The 16,960-nt window shown below is 45.2% G+C and overlaps 1 protein-coding gene across 1 annotated transcript in view; it reads left to right on the forward strand.

Annotated features, from left to right (window-relative positions):
* Positions 1-15,290, forward strand: part of cdh16 (cadherin 16, KSP-cadherin) — a 34,865-nt gene extending 19,575 nt beyond the window's left edge. Inside the window, exons 12-18 of the mRNA XM_061246802.1 lie at positions 894-1,085; positions 6,045-6,286; positions 8,746-8,876; positions 9,590-9,829; positions 11,718-11,834; positions 13,658-13,774; positions 14,634-15,290. Coding sequence (XP_061102786.1) covers positions 894-1,085; positions 6,045-6,286; positions 8,746-8,876; positions 9,590-9,829; positions 11,718-11,834; positions 13,658-13,774; positions 14,634-14,734 — 1,140 coding nt within the window. The 3' untranslated portion in view covers positions 14,735-15,290. The remainder of the gene's footprint in view (positions 1-893; positions 1,086-6,044; positions 6,287-8,745; positions 8,877-9,589; positions 9,830-11,717; positions 11,835-13,657; positions 13,775-14,633) is intronic.
* Positions 15,291-16,960: the final 1,670 nt, after the last annotated feature.

The following is a 16,960-nucleotide window of genomic DNA, read 5'->3' on the forward strand; positions in this document are numbered from 1 at the left end:
CCCCGGTGCACTTTTAACAGATGTGACACCTTCGGGTATGCCACACATGCGACTCTACATGCACAATCGCACAGATCCACCCTTGATGGTGGCATTTTAAGCTATTTCAGGCGTGGAAAAAGTATGTTAGCGTTAGCGCAATAGCATTATCACCGTGCGTTCCCTGTTGAGTGCGCAAACAGTTACAATTAATCATGAAACGGATGAAACTTTTGATGTGCTGTGGTCCCGTGGGCACGCTTAAGAGACACGTGAGAGGAGAGGGGTGAGGTGTGCTGTCAGTGCTGACGGCTCTTGCGACCCTCTCAGAAGGGTACGGAAGATCACAGCGTACCCAGACACTTTGGATGGGGACCACGAGTAGGAGATTAAAGCGCTCAGAGACAAACAGACAGGAGGTGTGTGAGAGTGATAGCGATGCAGAACAACCAGAGGGTTAGTTCTGCGGGTCGCCTATGGATCGGGGGCTGGGGGTAGGCAGGGGGTGAGGTCTAATTGTAAATAAATCCATTAATCATGACCTTACTGAAGGATCCTTGAAACTCGGCTGGCTTATTTTGTGCAATCATTTCACACATAATCAGTCATGCTGCTTAATACGGGAGTGATGAGAAATGTAATAACGCTGGAATAACACTAATTAACATCACCGCGCTTCCCTGTGGGCTACTGATTGAGCGGAGCTCTTTCTCTGCCTCTCTCTCCTACCACTCTCCCTCACTCTCATTTTATCTCTCACTTTCTTTTTGTCTCCTACTTTTTTCTCTCTATGCCTCTATCGCTCTCTCTCCATCTATCTCTCTCTATCCCTCTCTCTATCTCTCTATCTCTCCCTTTCCCTCTATCTCTCTTTTCATCTCTCTCTCACTCTCTCTCTCTCTCTCTCTCCACAGTATGGTCCCTTTCACCTTCCCGAGGATGCTCTGGTGGGCACTACAGTGACCTCTGTGTGTGCCTGGGATGGGGATGAGAGGGGGAGGGACAGCTGGTTGGTGGACTACAGACTGGAGTCTGGAAATGAAGAAGACTTCTTCGCTCTGGAGGCTGACAGACAAACCAATGAAGTCTCTGTGATCCTGCAAAAGGTATATTTATTGGGTTCTCTGCGCTGCAAGCTTCTCAGGTCGCACAACCCCCCCCCTGGTGATTGTTTCAGTATGCCCTTGGGAAGGATATATTTTCCTGACTTGCCACGGTGGAAAAAACTATAATCTGCTGCATGATAACAAAAGCAGTGCTAGTGTTGCCTGGGCCAGCATTTCTATTCACAGTGAAACAGGAGCCTATAGGAAAAACAATCATGCCAACATTGTAATACAGACAATGTCTGGATGGAGGAAGTACTCCAAAAGTGCTGAGCAGTGTAATCTATTTAAAGTGCATGTGTCATAAAAATAGGGTATAGTAATGGATATCTTTTCTCAGAATAAGGTGACCCCCCCACCCCCCGCCCCCCAGTCCAATCCTTTCCCCAGGGTGTTTGAATTCCTCCTATACCCAGGTACAGTATGCTGATTAATCACACCTGTGTTCACTGCGCCCATACTTTTTTTTACCAGGGTCCCCATCTGTCTGCAAACTAGATAGGGTTTGTAGACAGCCAGGGAGTTCTCTAAATGCATTGATTTGTTTAGTGGCTGAGTGCCATGGGACTGTGGCGTCTAACTGGGGCAGCCTGTGAGCGCTGCTATTTTCTGTCTCTCTGTGGGCTCGTATAGCCTACATTAGGCCCAGGTAAAAAAAAAAACAAATTAAAAAAACAAAGGTTGGCCAGCAGCCCTTTAGTCTAGTTGGCCAACGGAACAAACCCAGCCCAGCTTGTCAATCTGTACCGCAGGAGCAAACACTAATATCCTAATAATACTAATATACTAATATCCATGTGCCGTATTTGAATAAGATGCTGCTGTGGAAACGACCAAACCGCGATTACAAGGGTTGCTCTACAAGCGAAAGAAACCCTTGCTAATGTGTGAGACGAGGATGAGAGACCCGAAAGCAGAAGTCCCTTGTCGTATTATCAAAGGATTCCCATTGGATTGAGTTATGGGGCATTATGCCAAAACAGTTGCCAAATGGGCAGGTTTGCAGGGTGGCAGTGTAGATTCATGGTCGGGAAACTGGACTGGTTCCCAAACGTCTGCCGGTTTTATTCCCATTACACTGTCTTTGTACTATTTGGGTCCTTAACCTGGAATCTGTAGTGGCCTATGGCAGCCTTTAGCGTAGTGGTTAAGGTACATGACTGGGACACGCAAGGTCGGTGGTTCGATCCCCGTTATGGCCACAATAAGATCCGCACAGCCGTTGGGCCCTTGAGCAAGGCCCTTAACCCTGCATTGCTCCAGGGGAGGATTGTCTCCTGTTTAGTCTAATCAACTGTACGTTGCTCTGGATTAGAGCGTCTGCCAAATGCCATTAATGTAATGGAATGGAATGCTTCAGTAAAAATTAATGTTGATGATGACAATTGCTATTCTGATAAATAGTCATACAGTATATGTTGGTTATATAGGCCTGGAGCTAGCGTGCGATGTGGTACCACATAGTGCTGATGGAGATCAGGATGGCGTGATGTCAAAGTGAATGTGCCGATAGCATTGTGCGTCGGTGTGTGTGATGGAATCATAGCGCATGGCTAACAGCTCATGTAAGTGCAATCGATGCAGTGATCGATGGCGGTGGTGAATACAGCAGCACAGCCTCTGATCTGGGTTACACCCATTGACGATGGAAAAGTAGTAAGAACGCACACCCAAAAAAGGTGCTGATGAGCACCCCAATAATCTAATGTGAAAAGATGAAAATCGCACACTACGTTTTTACTTTACTACACCGACTTATACATGCGATTATCTAATCGGAACTCAAGTGCAGTATGCCAAGCCAACTGTGTGGCAGCAGTGCAATGCATACAATCATGTAGATACGGGTCAGGAGCTTCAGTTAATGTTCACATAAACCATCAAAATGGGGAACAAATGTGATCTAAGTGACTCACCATGGAATGATTGTTGGTGGCAGACAGGGTGGTTTGAGTATCTCAGAAACTGCTGATTTTCACACACACTAGCCTCTAGAGTTTGCAAAGAATGGTGAAAAAAAAAAAATCCAGTGAGCAGCAGTTCTGCAAACAGAAACACCTTGTTAATGAGAAACGTCAGAGGAGAAGGGCTAGACTGGTCAAAGCTGACAGGAAGGGGACAGTAACTCAAATAAGCACACATTACAACAGTGGTATGCAGAAGAGCATCTCTGAACACACATTACAACAGTGGTGTGCAGAAGAGCATCTCTGAACACACATTACAACAGTGGTGTGCAGAAGAGCATCTCTGAACACACATTACAACAGTGGTATGCGTGGTATGCGTGTGTGTGTGTGTGTGTTCATTATGGGCTGTGTTTGTGTTCATTATGGTCTGAGCGTGTGTGTGTGTGTTCATTATGGTCTGAGTGTGTGTGTGTGTGTGTGTGTGTTCATCATGGTCTGAGCGTGTGTGTGTGTGTGTGTGTGTTCATTATGGTCTGAGCGTGTGTGTGTGTGTGTGTGTGTGTTCATCATGGTCTGAGCGTGTGTGTGTGTGTGTGTTCATCATGGTCTGAGCGTGTGTGTGTGTTCATCATGGTCTGAGTGTGTGTGTGTGTGTGTTCATCATGGTCTGAGCGTGTGTGTGTGTGTGTGTGTGTGTGTGTGTGTGTTCATCATGGTCTGAGCGTGTGTGTGTGTGTGTGTGTGTTCATCATGGTCTGAGCGTGTGTGTGTGTGTGTGTTCATTATGGTCTGAGCGTGTGTGTGTGTGTTCATTATGGTCTGAGCGTGTGTGTGTGTGTGTGTGTTCATCATGGTCTGAGCGTGTGTGTGTGTGTGTGTGTGTTCATTATGGTCTGAGCGTGTGTGTTCCTGATGACCCTGATGCAGGTGCTGGACTATGAGCACATGCGTGGGTACTCCCTGGTTCTCAGTGCCCGGAACCCAGAGGCCCTGGTCCATGGGGAATATGGACCGGCATCCACGGCAACAGTGTCCATCGTCATTGATGACATCTGAACACACATTACAACAGTGGTGTGCAGAAGAGCATCTCTGAACACACATTACAACAGTGGTATGCAGAAGAGCATCTCTGAACACACATTACAGCAGTGGTATGCAGAAGAGCATCTCTGAACACACATTACAACAGTGGTATGCAGAAGAGCATCTCTGAACACACATTACAACAGTGGTATGCAGAAGAGCATCTCTGAACACACAACGCATCCTAACTCTTAGTGAATAGGCTACAGCAGTAGACGTCTAAGACATTAGTCTGATAAATACCTAATCGGTGAATGTACGATTTGAAAATAACCAACGTTTCGGCACTATGCCTTCATCACCCTGATGAGTCTGTGATTTTCAAAGAATTAGTTTAAATCTTTGCATGGAGAGAAGTGTGTGATTTTCATCTTTTCACTTTTAAACCCTTTGACACACACTAGTGATGAGATATTGGGGGAGGTAATCCTGAAAGGGTACACGCATGAGAACCACTGTTTTGGATGCCTACATTCCAGAGTTCAGCACTACAATACAGTGATGTCTGTCAATGATCCAGGCAGTGCAGCATGCATCGGTATGAAAGGATATGTGAATTAACGTGTTGAGTAATGAGTTGAACAACAGAAGAAATCAAGAAGAGACAAGCTGTGGGGTGGCCACAGAGATGTTCAGAATCAGAATCGGTTAGAAATGGTTGGAGAAACTGTCAATTTCCATTTAAGAGGCTGTCATTTTAACATGAGTGAGAACAAAATGAGCTACGGTACTTCTATGTTTTCTCCATTGTTTTTATTGGTGGGAAGGTTTGTGCACAAGCAACATGTAGACAACATTAAAGGTGGCACACTCATCAGACTGTTCACTTTATTCTTTTTTTAAAATCAGGTAACATGAACCTTGTTTTTCCCCAATTATAATATATGGTTCCCGTACATCTGTACATGGCTCCTTTTTCCCCCGAAGTTACTCATCCGTACCTTGATGGGAAAACCCGCTTTAGGCATGAGATGAGATTCCGTATTAATCACAAATTAGGGTAATGGATAATCCTACCAGGAATCCATGAGCACTGTTTGAATAGGCTAAGAAAATATACTCTCAGCAGGGGTATGCTTTTTTTATGATTTACTAATGGAATTATAAAGATACAGAAAATTTCCCTTGTCACACACGCATGCTCGTGCGCGCACACAATACAAATAAACCCGGCCGCTTGACGGTAAATGAGCTCAGATCGTATTGTTGTTGGCTTAATCTGATTCTGGGCCACAGTGTACCCACCTGTGTTTCAACAGCGAGAACGGCCTGTGACCACGGGCCACCTCCTAACTGTGAGGCCCCTTCCCAGCAATCTCCTTCTGACATGATAGTGTGAGGGGGTGACGGGGGTGAGGGCGTGTGTGGTAGTGCACTGACCCAGGTGTCTGGGGGAAGGCGGTTTTACTGCCGCCTTGGTCTGAAAAAGGTTAGCCGTTATGCCATAAGTGACCATACTGCATGAGGGGGATGAAGGAACACAGCCTGCTTTTTTGCCTTTTGTGCTCAGGGTTTTACGGCTCTTTTCAAGATTAGTCATACACAGGGTGGTGTACGCCTGTGCTAAGCTAAATGTATCATTAATGGGCTTATCATTAATGGGGAGTGTGTGTTCATTATGGGCTGCGTGTGTCTGCATTATGGGCTGAATATGTGTGTGTTTGTTGTGGGCTGAGTGTGTGTGTGTTCTTTGTGGCCTGAATGTGTGTATGTGTTCATTATGGGTTGAACGTGTGTGTGTGTGTGTGTTCATTATGGGCTGTGTGTGTCTGCATTATGGGCTGAATATGTGTGTGTTTGTTATGGGCTGTGTTTGTGTTCATTATGGTCTGAGCGTGTGTGTGTGTGTGTTCATCATGGTCTGAGCGTGTGTGTGTGTGTGTATGTTCATTATGGTCTAAGCGTGTGTGTGTGTGTGTTCATCATGGTCTGAGCATGTGTGTTCCTGATGACCCTGATGCAGGTGCTGGACTATGAGCACATGCGTGGGTACTCCCTGGTTCTCAGTGCCCGGAACCCAGAGGCCCTGGTCCATGGGGAATATGGACCGGCATCCACGGCAACAGTGTCCATCGTCATTGATGACATCAATGAGGGGCCCAGCCTCCCCGAAAGTCACTATGAGGTGACTGTGAGGGAAGGAGAGGAGCCAGGGCGGGTCATTGCCACAATCCGGGCGTCTGACCCCGATTCTAACCCCATCAGGTGAGCTGATCTCTGGGAAATGTAGTCCACCCTCTTTCTTCTCTTTTGCACAGCAGAAGCTTCATCCAGGCTTACGGAACTGACCCCCCATGCTATTTTATCAGGTGAGTGGACTCTGGGAAATGTAGTCTGCAGTCTGCCCTCAACACAATCACTGTAATAACCCTTTCTTGGTTCCTTTTTAGAGTCCCTGTAGTCTGTTACAATATTTGCAAAACATCTATTTTATCTTTTTTTTCATCATAACTTCGATTTCATGCTTATGTTGTTTTATATTTATTGCTATATACATTTTTATTCGGGATTTTCATCCATGGCTTTATTCATTAGACAACAGACTAACAGAACATCATAATAAGCCTTATAATGGCTTCCTCGACTTTCATTGGCACAAGTCTGGTACTCATGTTGACAAACGTAAATATCTCCAAAGGCAATCAAAAGCGTAGAATCAAGGCTAGATACTGGACTCTTATACCTGCACTAAGGAAGGGACCTGACTAATCAGAAACACCTGTGAAGCTATTTGTCCAAAATATTATGGCGCCTCAAAATCTGCCCTTTAGCCACATGTGAATTGTTTGATTACAAATATAAAATTGTGGAAAACAAAGTCAAACCAAGAAAAAGCATGACTTTGTCCCAAGACGTGCTCACTGTATATCCATTTCACCTTGTGCTTAGCATTCTGAGAGAGGACGTCTCATTAGCAAACTAAATTGCAGCATTGAATCCAGTTTCAGCTGACAGCAGATAAACTGCCGATGCGATCACACATGTGAACCTTTATAAAAGACGGTTTGGGACATTAGTAAGATATCTGCTTCATTTAACACAATGGCTCACGTAACAACCACTGGCGTAACACCTCCATTATAGCCCGGCTAATTGGCATCAGTCACGTTGCTGCCTGTGCCGATAGCACTCTCCGTCTAGTGGGCTGTGATGGTGTACACGGACGGTGTGTGTAAGTGTGTCTCTGGCTCCACCTGTTTCATCAGTGTGGGGATGAGTAATAATGTGTAATAATCTGGGGCCTGAAGTGGCTGACGCAGAGGAGGAGTGACTTTGGAGCCACGACTTGTGAAAGATTTCCGGTTTGACCATCAGGTGAATCCAGGATTTACGTATTCTGACTTGTACTGCATCTGTGCGCTTGTGTAATGAGTTGTCCATCACTGTGGATCATAAAGGTGCTTTGCAGATGTGCAGATTAATGAGCGTATACCCGGAACTGAATGCAGCGCTTCTTCCTCTACTTTCCACCATGCCAGCCAGTGGAGGAGAGGCTCCCCTCTATTACATTACATTACATTAATGGCATTTGGCGACGTACAGTTGATTAGACTAAGCAGGAGACAATCCTCCCCTGGAGCAATGGCCTTAGGGCCTTGCTCAAGGGCCCAACGGCTGTGCGGATCTTATTGCGGCATGTCCCAGTTGTGTCCTAGTCATGTACCTTATGTACCTTAACCGCTACACTACAGGACCCCCCATATGTACCTTAACCACTACGCTACAGGACCCCCCATATGTACCTTAACCACTACGCTACAGGACCCCCCATATGTACCTTAACCACTACACTACAGGACCCCCCATATGTACCTTAACCACTACGCTACAGGACCCCCCATATGTACCTTAACCACTACGCTACAGGACCCCCCATATGTACCTTAACCACTACGCTACAGGACCCCCCATATGTACCTTAACCACTACGCTACAGGACCCCCCATATGTACCTTAACCACTACGCTACAGGACCCCCCATATGTACCTTAACCACTACACTACAGGACACCCCATATGTACCTTAACCATTACGCTACAGGACCCCCCATATGTACCTTAACCACTACACTACAGGACACCCCATATGTACCTTAACCACTAAGCTACAGGACCCCCCATATGTACCTTAACCACTGCACTACAGGACACCCCATATGTACCTTAACCACTACACTACAGGACCCCCCATATGTACCTTAACCACTATGCTACAGGACACCCCATATGTACCTTAACCACTGCTCTATTGCCGGCTTCCATCCCAGATTTCTACCCATCAGAGTTGTTTCTCGCCACCGCTTGTGTGGTTTTTGTTTCTTCCCACTGTGGATTTTTTTTTTTCCCTCACTGATTGGTTTTTGGGGGTCCAGGCCTGGTTTAGCTTCTGTTACTGGGCCAGACGGGCGGCCTGTAGCATAGTGGTTTAGGTACATCACCGGTTCTAATCCCGGTGTAGCCACAATAAGATCCGCACAGCCGTTGGGCCCTTGAGCAAGGCCCTTAACCCTGCATTTCTCGAGGGGAGGATTGTCTCCTGCTTAGTCTAATAAACTGTACATTCTGGACAAGAGTGTCTGCCAAATGCCATTAATGTAATATAATGTAATTTCATGTAATTACTCTGTAAAGTGTCTTTGTGACAGTTCTTTGATTCCCAACAGGTACTCACTGAGAGGAGACACTAAGAACCATTTCACCATCGACAAGGACTCAGGAGAGCTGAGGACTGTGCAGTCACTGGACAGGGAGGAGAACAGCACCTACACCATGGAGGTTATCGCCGTAGATGGGAGTAAGATCAGTGCTGGGAATCGCTGTGCTTAACTTTTCCTTCCAGCTGCACCACACAGGAGAAGGGTCTGTAAACGGACCCCAAAGATGACATTGGTACCAGAGATGGGTTTAATTCCATCTTAATTGAGTCAGTTCAACAAAATTCAATTAAATTAATTGAAAATGCCCATAGAACTTTATTGGCATTTCTTGATTCATTAAAGAAACTGAATTAAAGAATTGTCAGCACTGGTGCTGGACATCGACCAAATAATTGATCCCAATCAATTAACTGTGCTGATGGGAAGAGAGAGTGGGGTGGTTATATATATGGAAGAGCAACAGAGTTAAAATGAGCAATTCTTTACAGATCATACATTTTGATTGTATTTATGAGTTTGAATTTGCCCTTAAAATCATACAGGCGTGTGGTCATTCTTTTGGCATTTGTTTCACCCAGGGCTAATTTCAGTGTGTTCATTAAAAGGAAATGATTGAACTGAGATCCAAAGGGGCAGACTAATAAAAGCATCACACGTCTTGTGACTTAATTAATTTTGTAGTCCAACCTGAGGTTTTCATTTTCAAATCCCTTTGGTTTCCATTGATTCCAATGAAAGGACAGGGCTGTTAACAGTTGGATTTGAATGAAGTTGTAACTGTAACTGCAGTTTAACCGTAAACGCACGTATGATGTTTGAAACGGGCGATTGTCATCGACTGTGTGTCCAGAGAACTCCTCGCTGTCCGTCACGGCAGTGGTGACCGTGCACATCCTGGACGTGAACGACAACAGCCCGGTTTTGGTGGGGGACTACTCGTGGAAGTACCTGTGCAGCCCGCGCTGGGAAGAGCAGGCCGTGGTGCTGGCGTCGCGGGACAGCGACGGCCCCCAGCACGGCGGGAGGCTCAACTTCTCTCTCCGCAGCGACGCCACCGTGCGCCGCAACTGGAAGCTCACGCCCATCAACGGTACATATGTTACATTATGTTACATCACGTGGCATTTAGCGGACGCTCTCATCCAGAGCGACGTACAACAAAGTGCAAATCAAACACGAACGCAACAAACGCATTTTCACAGGGAGTGGACGTGTATTTCCAGACCTGAGAACCTTGTAAGGTTCAAACTGACATTCTTGAAGAAATGAGTTAGTGTCATAAAAATGTTGTTTATAGGGCAATTTGACAGGATCTTGATGAAAAAAATCACGGTGGTTCACTCGTTTGCTACTGAGGGGGCTTGCTACGTTGCAACAGCATTTTTATAAAGAAACACACACTTCCTTCTTAAGACAGTGATATTGCAGTAACCGTCGTCAGCAGCCTTCAGCCTTTTCCATCGAGAATGTTGTTGTTTTTTTTGGCGGTTCCTCTGTTTGCCTCCGCGGCTGAGGCAGGCTGCTACAGCGGTGCGGTTCGTACTGAGCAGAACGTCCTCTCCTGAAGGAGGGATGACGTGAAGTCTGGCTCCGTAGGTCACGGCAGCGCTCGCTGACATTGACATCACGGACAGAAATGGAAGAGTCAAGCCCCGGAGGGCAGCCAGACGGCTCGCGTCGTGCCTTTCAGGCCTCGTTTCGGTTTTTTCGTGCTCGCAACGCAGAGATTCCTGAAAATGACTGGAGCGTTAGGAGGGGAAAATTGCACCTGTCCTTTCAACCCTTTCTCTCTCCCCGCTTTTAAAACCAGTCTGAGCGAGTGAAAATGCTGGTAATGTGGATAATAGCCCACTTCCTCGCCGTAAGTGCTGGTAATATGTCAGCCCGATACCGTCAGACTGGTTGACTTCGCTGTTGTGACGGAAGCAGTCGTTCTATTGATTTGCTCAGAGATAATTATGGAAGCGCAAGCCCCCCCCCCCACCACCCCTTCTCAGCCCCCACAGCCCTTTCATTTTCCCTTCAAGTTGCGTGATGTGATGGCTGGAGCTCAGAGCCCTAAAGGCCACAAAGTGGTTCTCATTTCCCCCCCCCCGGAGTGTGACTATTCTTTAAATGACACCTGCAGCAGGAAGGCAACATCCCGTCTCTCGCTGTCACACTGTACAGTCATTCAGCCCCCCCCCCCCCCCCCCCCCCCACCATGCCAGCCCCAAGAGCAGTGAAAGAGGGTAAGAAATAATCTGACGTAATCTGACGTCAGCACACTGTCCATGCACAGCTCACTCTCTTGTCCTGTGTGTCTCCTGTGCTGCTCATCTGTCTTCACAGGGCAGTACCCCCCCCCCCCCCCACCCCCCATTTCTTTCGTAACGTCTTTTCACCCCGCTCCAGTAAAGGGACAATGCTACACGCAGGCTGCTCTCTTAAACCTGAGCAGTGTGAGCGTGGATCCACTCACGCCAGCGCCTGCTCTCGCTTTGTCGGGTGCTGAGCCCAGAGTGTCCACCACATTCTTCCAAAAGACTCCCCAACGCCATGTTCCAACTGATAATAACATTTTCGGTGTGTTCAGCTCTGAGCTGAAGGCCAGTCAAGGTAGTCATCGAGGGCATCGCAACAAAAGGACAATGTGGCTGTGCAACACTTTCTTTTCAGCCTTAATGAAATATATGTACTCTAGATCGCCTTTTGAGAGGCGATTTTGTTACAATTGCCTGCAGCCAAGTTAGCCAAGGTTTCTGAAAGTAGTTCAGTAAGTCAGTTACATATTGTCTCCCACACTACCATTTTGTGAAGAGTGGCTGCAATCACACGTCCCATTGATTTTTTTTTTTTCTTTTTACTTTCAAAGGGACTGATTGGCCATGGTTTGCAGTTTTGTTATTTTTCTGTCACGCGGTTTTAGGAAAGTGGATTTTTAAACCAAAAATGTATGAATGAAGCTGATTTAATCAATGATAACTTTCTGTCCCCAGATACCCACACTAACCTTTCCCTTAATGCTCCGACCTTGCCCCCGGATGTCTACATGGTTCCCTTCACCATCTCCGACAGCAGTTCCCCCCCTAGGAGCACCTTCATTAACCTGCCTGGTGAGACTTGCCTACCACTGTCAGGACAGCAGAATCCCTCCCCCTTTTTCGACGCAGACTAAAAACACACCTTTTCAAACTGTACCTTAGTCCTCCCTCCTGATTTCCCCCGCCCACCTTTCTGATATCCCGATCCCTCTTGTCTAACCCCCACCGCAAAAAAAAAAAAAGATAATAATAATAATAATTCCACTTATGATGACAATATGTTTAGAACAACACTTCATGTGTATTTTACTAGGTACGGATGTGATGCTTTAACTTGTGGAAGAACCTATGCACTTGTAAGTCGCTTTGGATTAAAAGCGTCTGCTAAATGACAAAAATGTAAATGTAAAAAGATCTGAGAGGCATGCCCGTGGGGCTCCTTCATGCTCTCAGTGAGATACACTACATCCACTCCGCTGATCGACTGACTGATCCGCTTGACTGATTCCCTTTTGCATTACGGATGTTTTGAAATTCTAATCAGTATGTGCTCAATATTTTTAAAATGTATAGCTGTTTTGTCCGCCGAGGACATTAGTATAAGAACAAAAATGTATGATTGCTTGATGTGTCTCTTATGTGCCTCGCATGTCTTCAGAAATCACACGGTTCTCGGTCCTAATTATCTCATATTGTCAACCGCCTGGTGAATATATTTTTTGTATCGATGGGTCTGTGAAGGCTGCCTCTCAGCCAGCCCCACAGACTCTGCCGACTCTGAGTCACTACGATGTGATGATTCATACGTTCAGTCTGGTGTTAAAATGCTGTGGCTCATTAGCTTGTCGGGAAGTTGCAATTCAATGTTTCTTCATGTGCCTTGAGAAAGAAAGAGTTTTTCTCTGTAATGCACTAGAACCTCTTTACTGGTCATATATATACAGTATATACTCACACTTATATATTATGCCCCTCTAAAAAGAAGTGGAACATCCAGGGTTTAGAAAGTAAAAGTCATGCCATGTGTTTCTTCTACCCATTACCTCAACCAGCTGATTTCACAAATACCTCTACCTCCTGGCTGAAATGTAAAAATTTGAATTTAAATGGTAAATCATTGGCATTTATATAGCGCCTTTATCCAATGCGCTGTACAATTGATGCTTCTCATTCACCCATTCATACACACACTCACACACCAACGGCGATTGGCTGCCATGCAAGGTACCAACCAGCTTGTCAGGAGCACTTGGGGGTTAGGTGTCTTGCTCAGGAACACTTCGACACACCCAGGGTGGGATTCGAACCGGCAACCCTCCGACTGCCAGACGACTGCTCTTACCACCTGAGCCATTGTCACCCCCCAAACGGTTCTTTGCCCCCCCCAAACGGTTCTTTGCCCCCCACAGTGTTGGCCATGATGACAGACAGACACAAGGCTCCTTGATGAGAATAATGGTAAATTGGTCAAGGTTTGAATTACACTCTGGCTTTTATGACCCACCATTGGGGTATTTACAATTTTACTTGAGACACAGCTGGGGAAACACATTAGATTTGACTTTCCCCTTTGGCTTTACTTCCTTCAGGGGAGTTCAAGTTACATTACATTACATTAATGGCATTTAGCAGACGCTCTTATCCAGAGCGACGTACAACAAAGTGCAAATTAAACACAAGAGCAAGTGCAAGTCTTAATTAAGGGGTGAGACCCCTCAACCCCTCCCCCCCCATTTTGCACCCTGGTCACAGGTCCAACAGGTGCATTTCAGTTATTATCCTGATGGGTACGGTTATTGCTGTTGATCTTGTTGCTGCTGCTGCTGTGATGCGTTTCCCTGGAAACGCTCGTGCCTGAGGCTGTGCCCCTTGTTGTTGTCTGACCCCGCTGCCAGTGACCGTCTGCCCCTGTAACGTGAGGGGCAACTGCAGAACGGCCGCTAAGCAGCTGCAGGGCATGCCGACTGTGGAGTCCACTCTGGGCATCTTACTGGGAACCCTGGGGGTCATTGGTAAGTGCTGCGGATTTTCCTACTGGCCTCCCGCTTAGGAGGACTCCTTAGATGCGATCGCTCTCTATTAGGTGCGGGTTATCAATCAGCGCTGGACGCTGGCAGCATGTGTGTGTAAACAGAGTGCAGGAGCTACCTTCCATTTCTTTTTACCGATATCACCTACATCAACAGGGGGGTTTTATTTTTTAGTAAAGAAAGAAACCGTCAGTGGTCAGCCGAGCACTTATTTCATTAGCGATCCATTGATTGGATTCATTACAATTCCAGCCAAGCCAACCCACAGATAGAGTGCAGGTCTATCAGATCACCTTGTAGTTCGGTGTGAACTTTCCGTGACCGTCTTGCCGCGTTTGAAGTCATTCTTTATTTCTGACCTTAACATTGCCATTGAAGGTTCTGGTCAAGCTGGTCGTGATTTGATTACACCACCCTCGTGCGAGAACATTTAAACTTCACACCTGAAAAGTCGGTCACGTTTTTTCTCTGAAACAAGCTATTGGTTTATTTGTGAATAACGGCCGCCCTTTGCCTGCTCAGATTGATTGGGAAGACCAATTTCAGTGTTTGGCTGTTTTCTGTTCCCAGCAGGGAGTGTTTTTTAACCTCACTGCTTGGTTCAGGCCTGCTTTCTGCCCAATTTTCCCTGTGACAGTTCTCTGTCAACAGCGCAATACAATTAAAATTGCAATTTACTGACATCACACAAGGGTAATATTTGGGCAGAGACTATATCAAACCACGAGCGGAAAAGACTGTCACTTCTTCACTCGTACAATGCAGTCACCATTTTAGTATGGATTTGTAATCACTCATGATTCACGGTTAATTTTGACTAATTTGTGACTTTATTTTTCAGCCATTATTCTGACAGTCGTCTTTGTGAGGCTCTCCTACCAAAATCCAAGGCCAAAAAGCAAAACCAGCCAGGAGAGATTGCCATTGAAGGCTTCAGTCTAACCTTTAAAACATGCCTTTTTGTTCATACAGCCACTGGAAGACCCTTGCAGAACATGTCTTATTTGACAGGGCCAGTATAATTGTTTTTTTCCACCTGGAAGAACATTCAGAACATTTTCTGTGAGCATTAGCCAAAAGCTGTAGACTGTAATTCACATTTTCAGCACAGTGAATTCAAGTCTCACTAAGTAACCTTGCACGTGCGTTAATTTCTCATTTCAGGTGTATGCATCTGGGACATAGAGTACATTCATGGATGATATAAGAAATGCTTCATTGTCAAACTGCTTTTTGTGCTTTCATTTTCCTGTGTTTTTTTCATTGTAGTTTTCTAATGCCTTCAGCATAATGTTAATTTAATTATTTTAGAATAGTAAGTAGAAAAAATTAAGACTCAAAATCATATTTCCTTACTGTATGTGTGAATGTGACAATATATTTAAACAGAGTAGTGCTAAACTATATATGTGGCTTGTTTCTTCTGTTATTTCTATCCATAATATTTATGTTATAAAGATATTCTGTTCAAATCTATAATAAATTATATGTTAAAAAAGCTGCTGTTTTGTTCAGTCACTTTTCCTGTTCAGTTCTGAAGAGTAGCTTCATTCAGAAAGTCATTCAGGTTCAACTGTCATTTATTTCAAACGCACTCACAAAGCTTTTAAACCTTTTGAATTCAAAGATCACTGTAATCATTTCTTTATCTCCAAACAAGAGAACCACCTGCCATTAAAATGTATACTGAAAGGCACAGACTGGATTATCCATCCGGGCCCAAATCAAATTTAGTATTGCGCACTTATTTACCAGATGACTGGAAATTCAACAAAGGTTCTATATTGGCATATGTTTCCATAAATAGATATTCTGCTTGATACCCTGAATGATTCCAGGCAGCTAAAAATAGACAGTTAGCTCCAGGTGTGTATTATCGTGTTTACCCATGTGCTGTCCCCGTTGTGTTAATCAAAGCTTTGGTTGGTTGCAGAGTAGGGTGAGCATTTGTCCCCAGTCATTTGTCAGCTCTGTCTGGACATTCGTACAATGGCTCCATACAGAGACTCCCTGTGCAGGTTAGCAGATGGACCAATTTGTCTCCCCGCATTTGGTCATTAGCCGCAGGTGAACTGCATCAAAGCCCCTGATAGCTATTCAGATATTCCCGGGCTCAAATGAACATAGTACAAAAACTCAAAAAACGAAATACATTAACAAAAAAGGTTATGGAAAATGGGCAGTGTGTTCCTATGGTAGATTCACATCAAACAAAAACAAAAACACTACTTGAGTTCTATTTACAGTTTGACTCAGAAAATGGACATATCATTCCCTATCAAACAGACGTACTGCATTACTGGAACTTTAGTCAGCTCACGCCGTGTCCTGTGAAATGGAAAATGTCCCAAACTAGAGCAGCAGGAAAGCTGCAGCTGATGACCGCGTGAGAGGATGACGTCAGGGTCAGGGTCAGGCCCCAGAGCTACCGGGGGGGGAACACAGACGCCTCTAAATTTCTTCACTCTGGTTCAAACGGTCCAGCTGGCGACAGAGTCAGACAGGGAGGAAAAGGACAACTTTGGCTCTGTTGTCTCTCATTAGGGAAATTAAAGATAATTCCCACCCATATGGTGCCACTTCATCCCTGCACTATTGACATTGTGGTATAAGCAAAACACCCCCCCCCCCCAACCCCTTAATTATGAGCATGAGCGGCCTGTCCCAATCATCTGTTGATGTCTGCTTTGGATTAATTGTGTAAGTGACTAATTTGTGAAAGAAAATTATCATATCTGTTCTTGCAGATTTAATTAATGAGTAATGGGCAACACCATACTGAACCTCTGCTCTCAGCATGTGAGCAACCCATAGGTGGATCACTATAGACTCGACAGAAAGGTCAGATTCACACATTGAAATCACGCTTGTATATCATTTTATTTATTTGTCCTTTACTTTTGCCGGGAAAACATCATTGAGATTGGCATCTCTTTTTTTAAGGGACACCTGACTAATATATACAGTCAAAATAACAATATCACAATGGCAAGACACATAAACAGGTGAATACAAAAACTTGTTTTTTATTCACTGTCCTTGTCATGAAGTATGACGTAGCATACATTATGATGTGTGTGTGATTTGTGTATGTGTGTGTGTGTTCGGGCAAGCCCTTTCCTGCCAATGTAGAGTCAATCATGATCAAATAAACAATGGGGGGGTATC

Source organism: Conger conger, chromosome 6 (genome assembly GCF_963514075.1).
Source record: "Conger conger chromosome 6, fConCon1.1, whole genome shotgun sequence".
In the NCBI taxonomy this organism is placed as follows: Eukaryota; Metazoa; Chordata; class Actinopteri; order Anguilliformes; family Congridae; genus Conger; species Conger conger.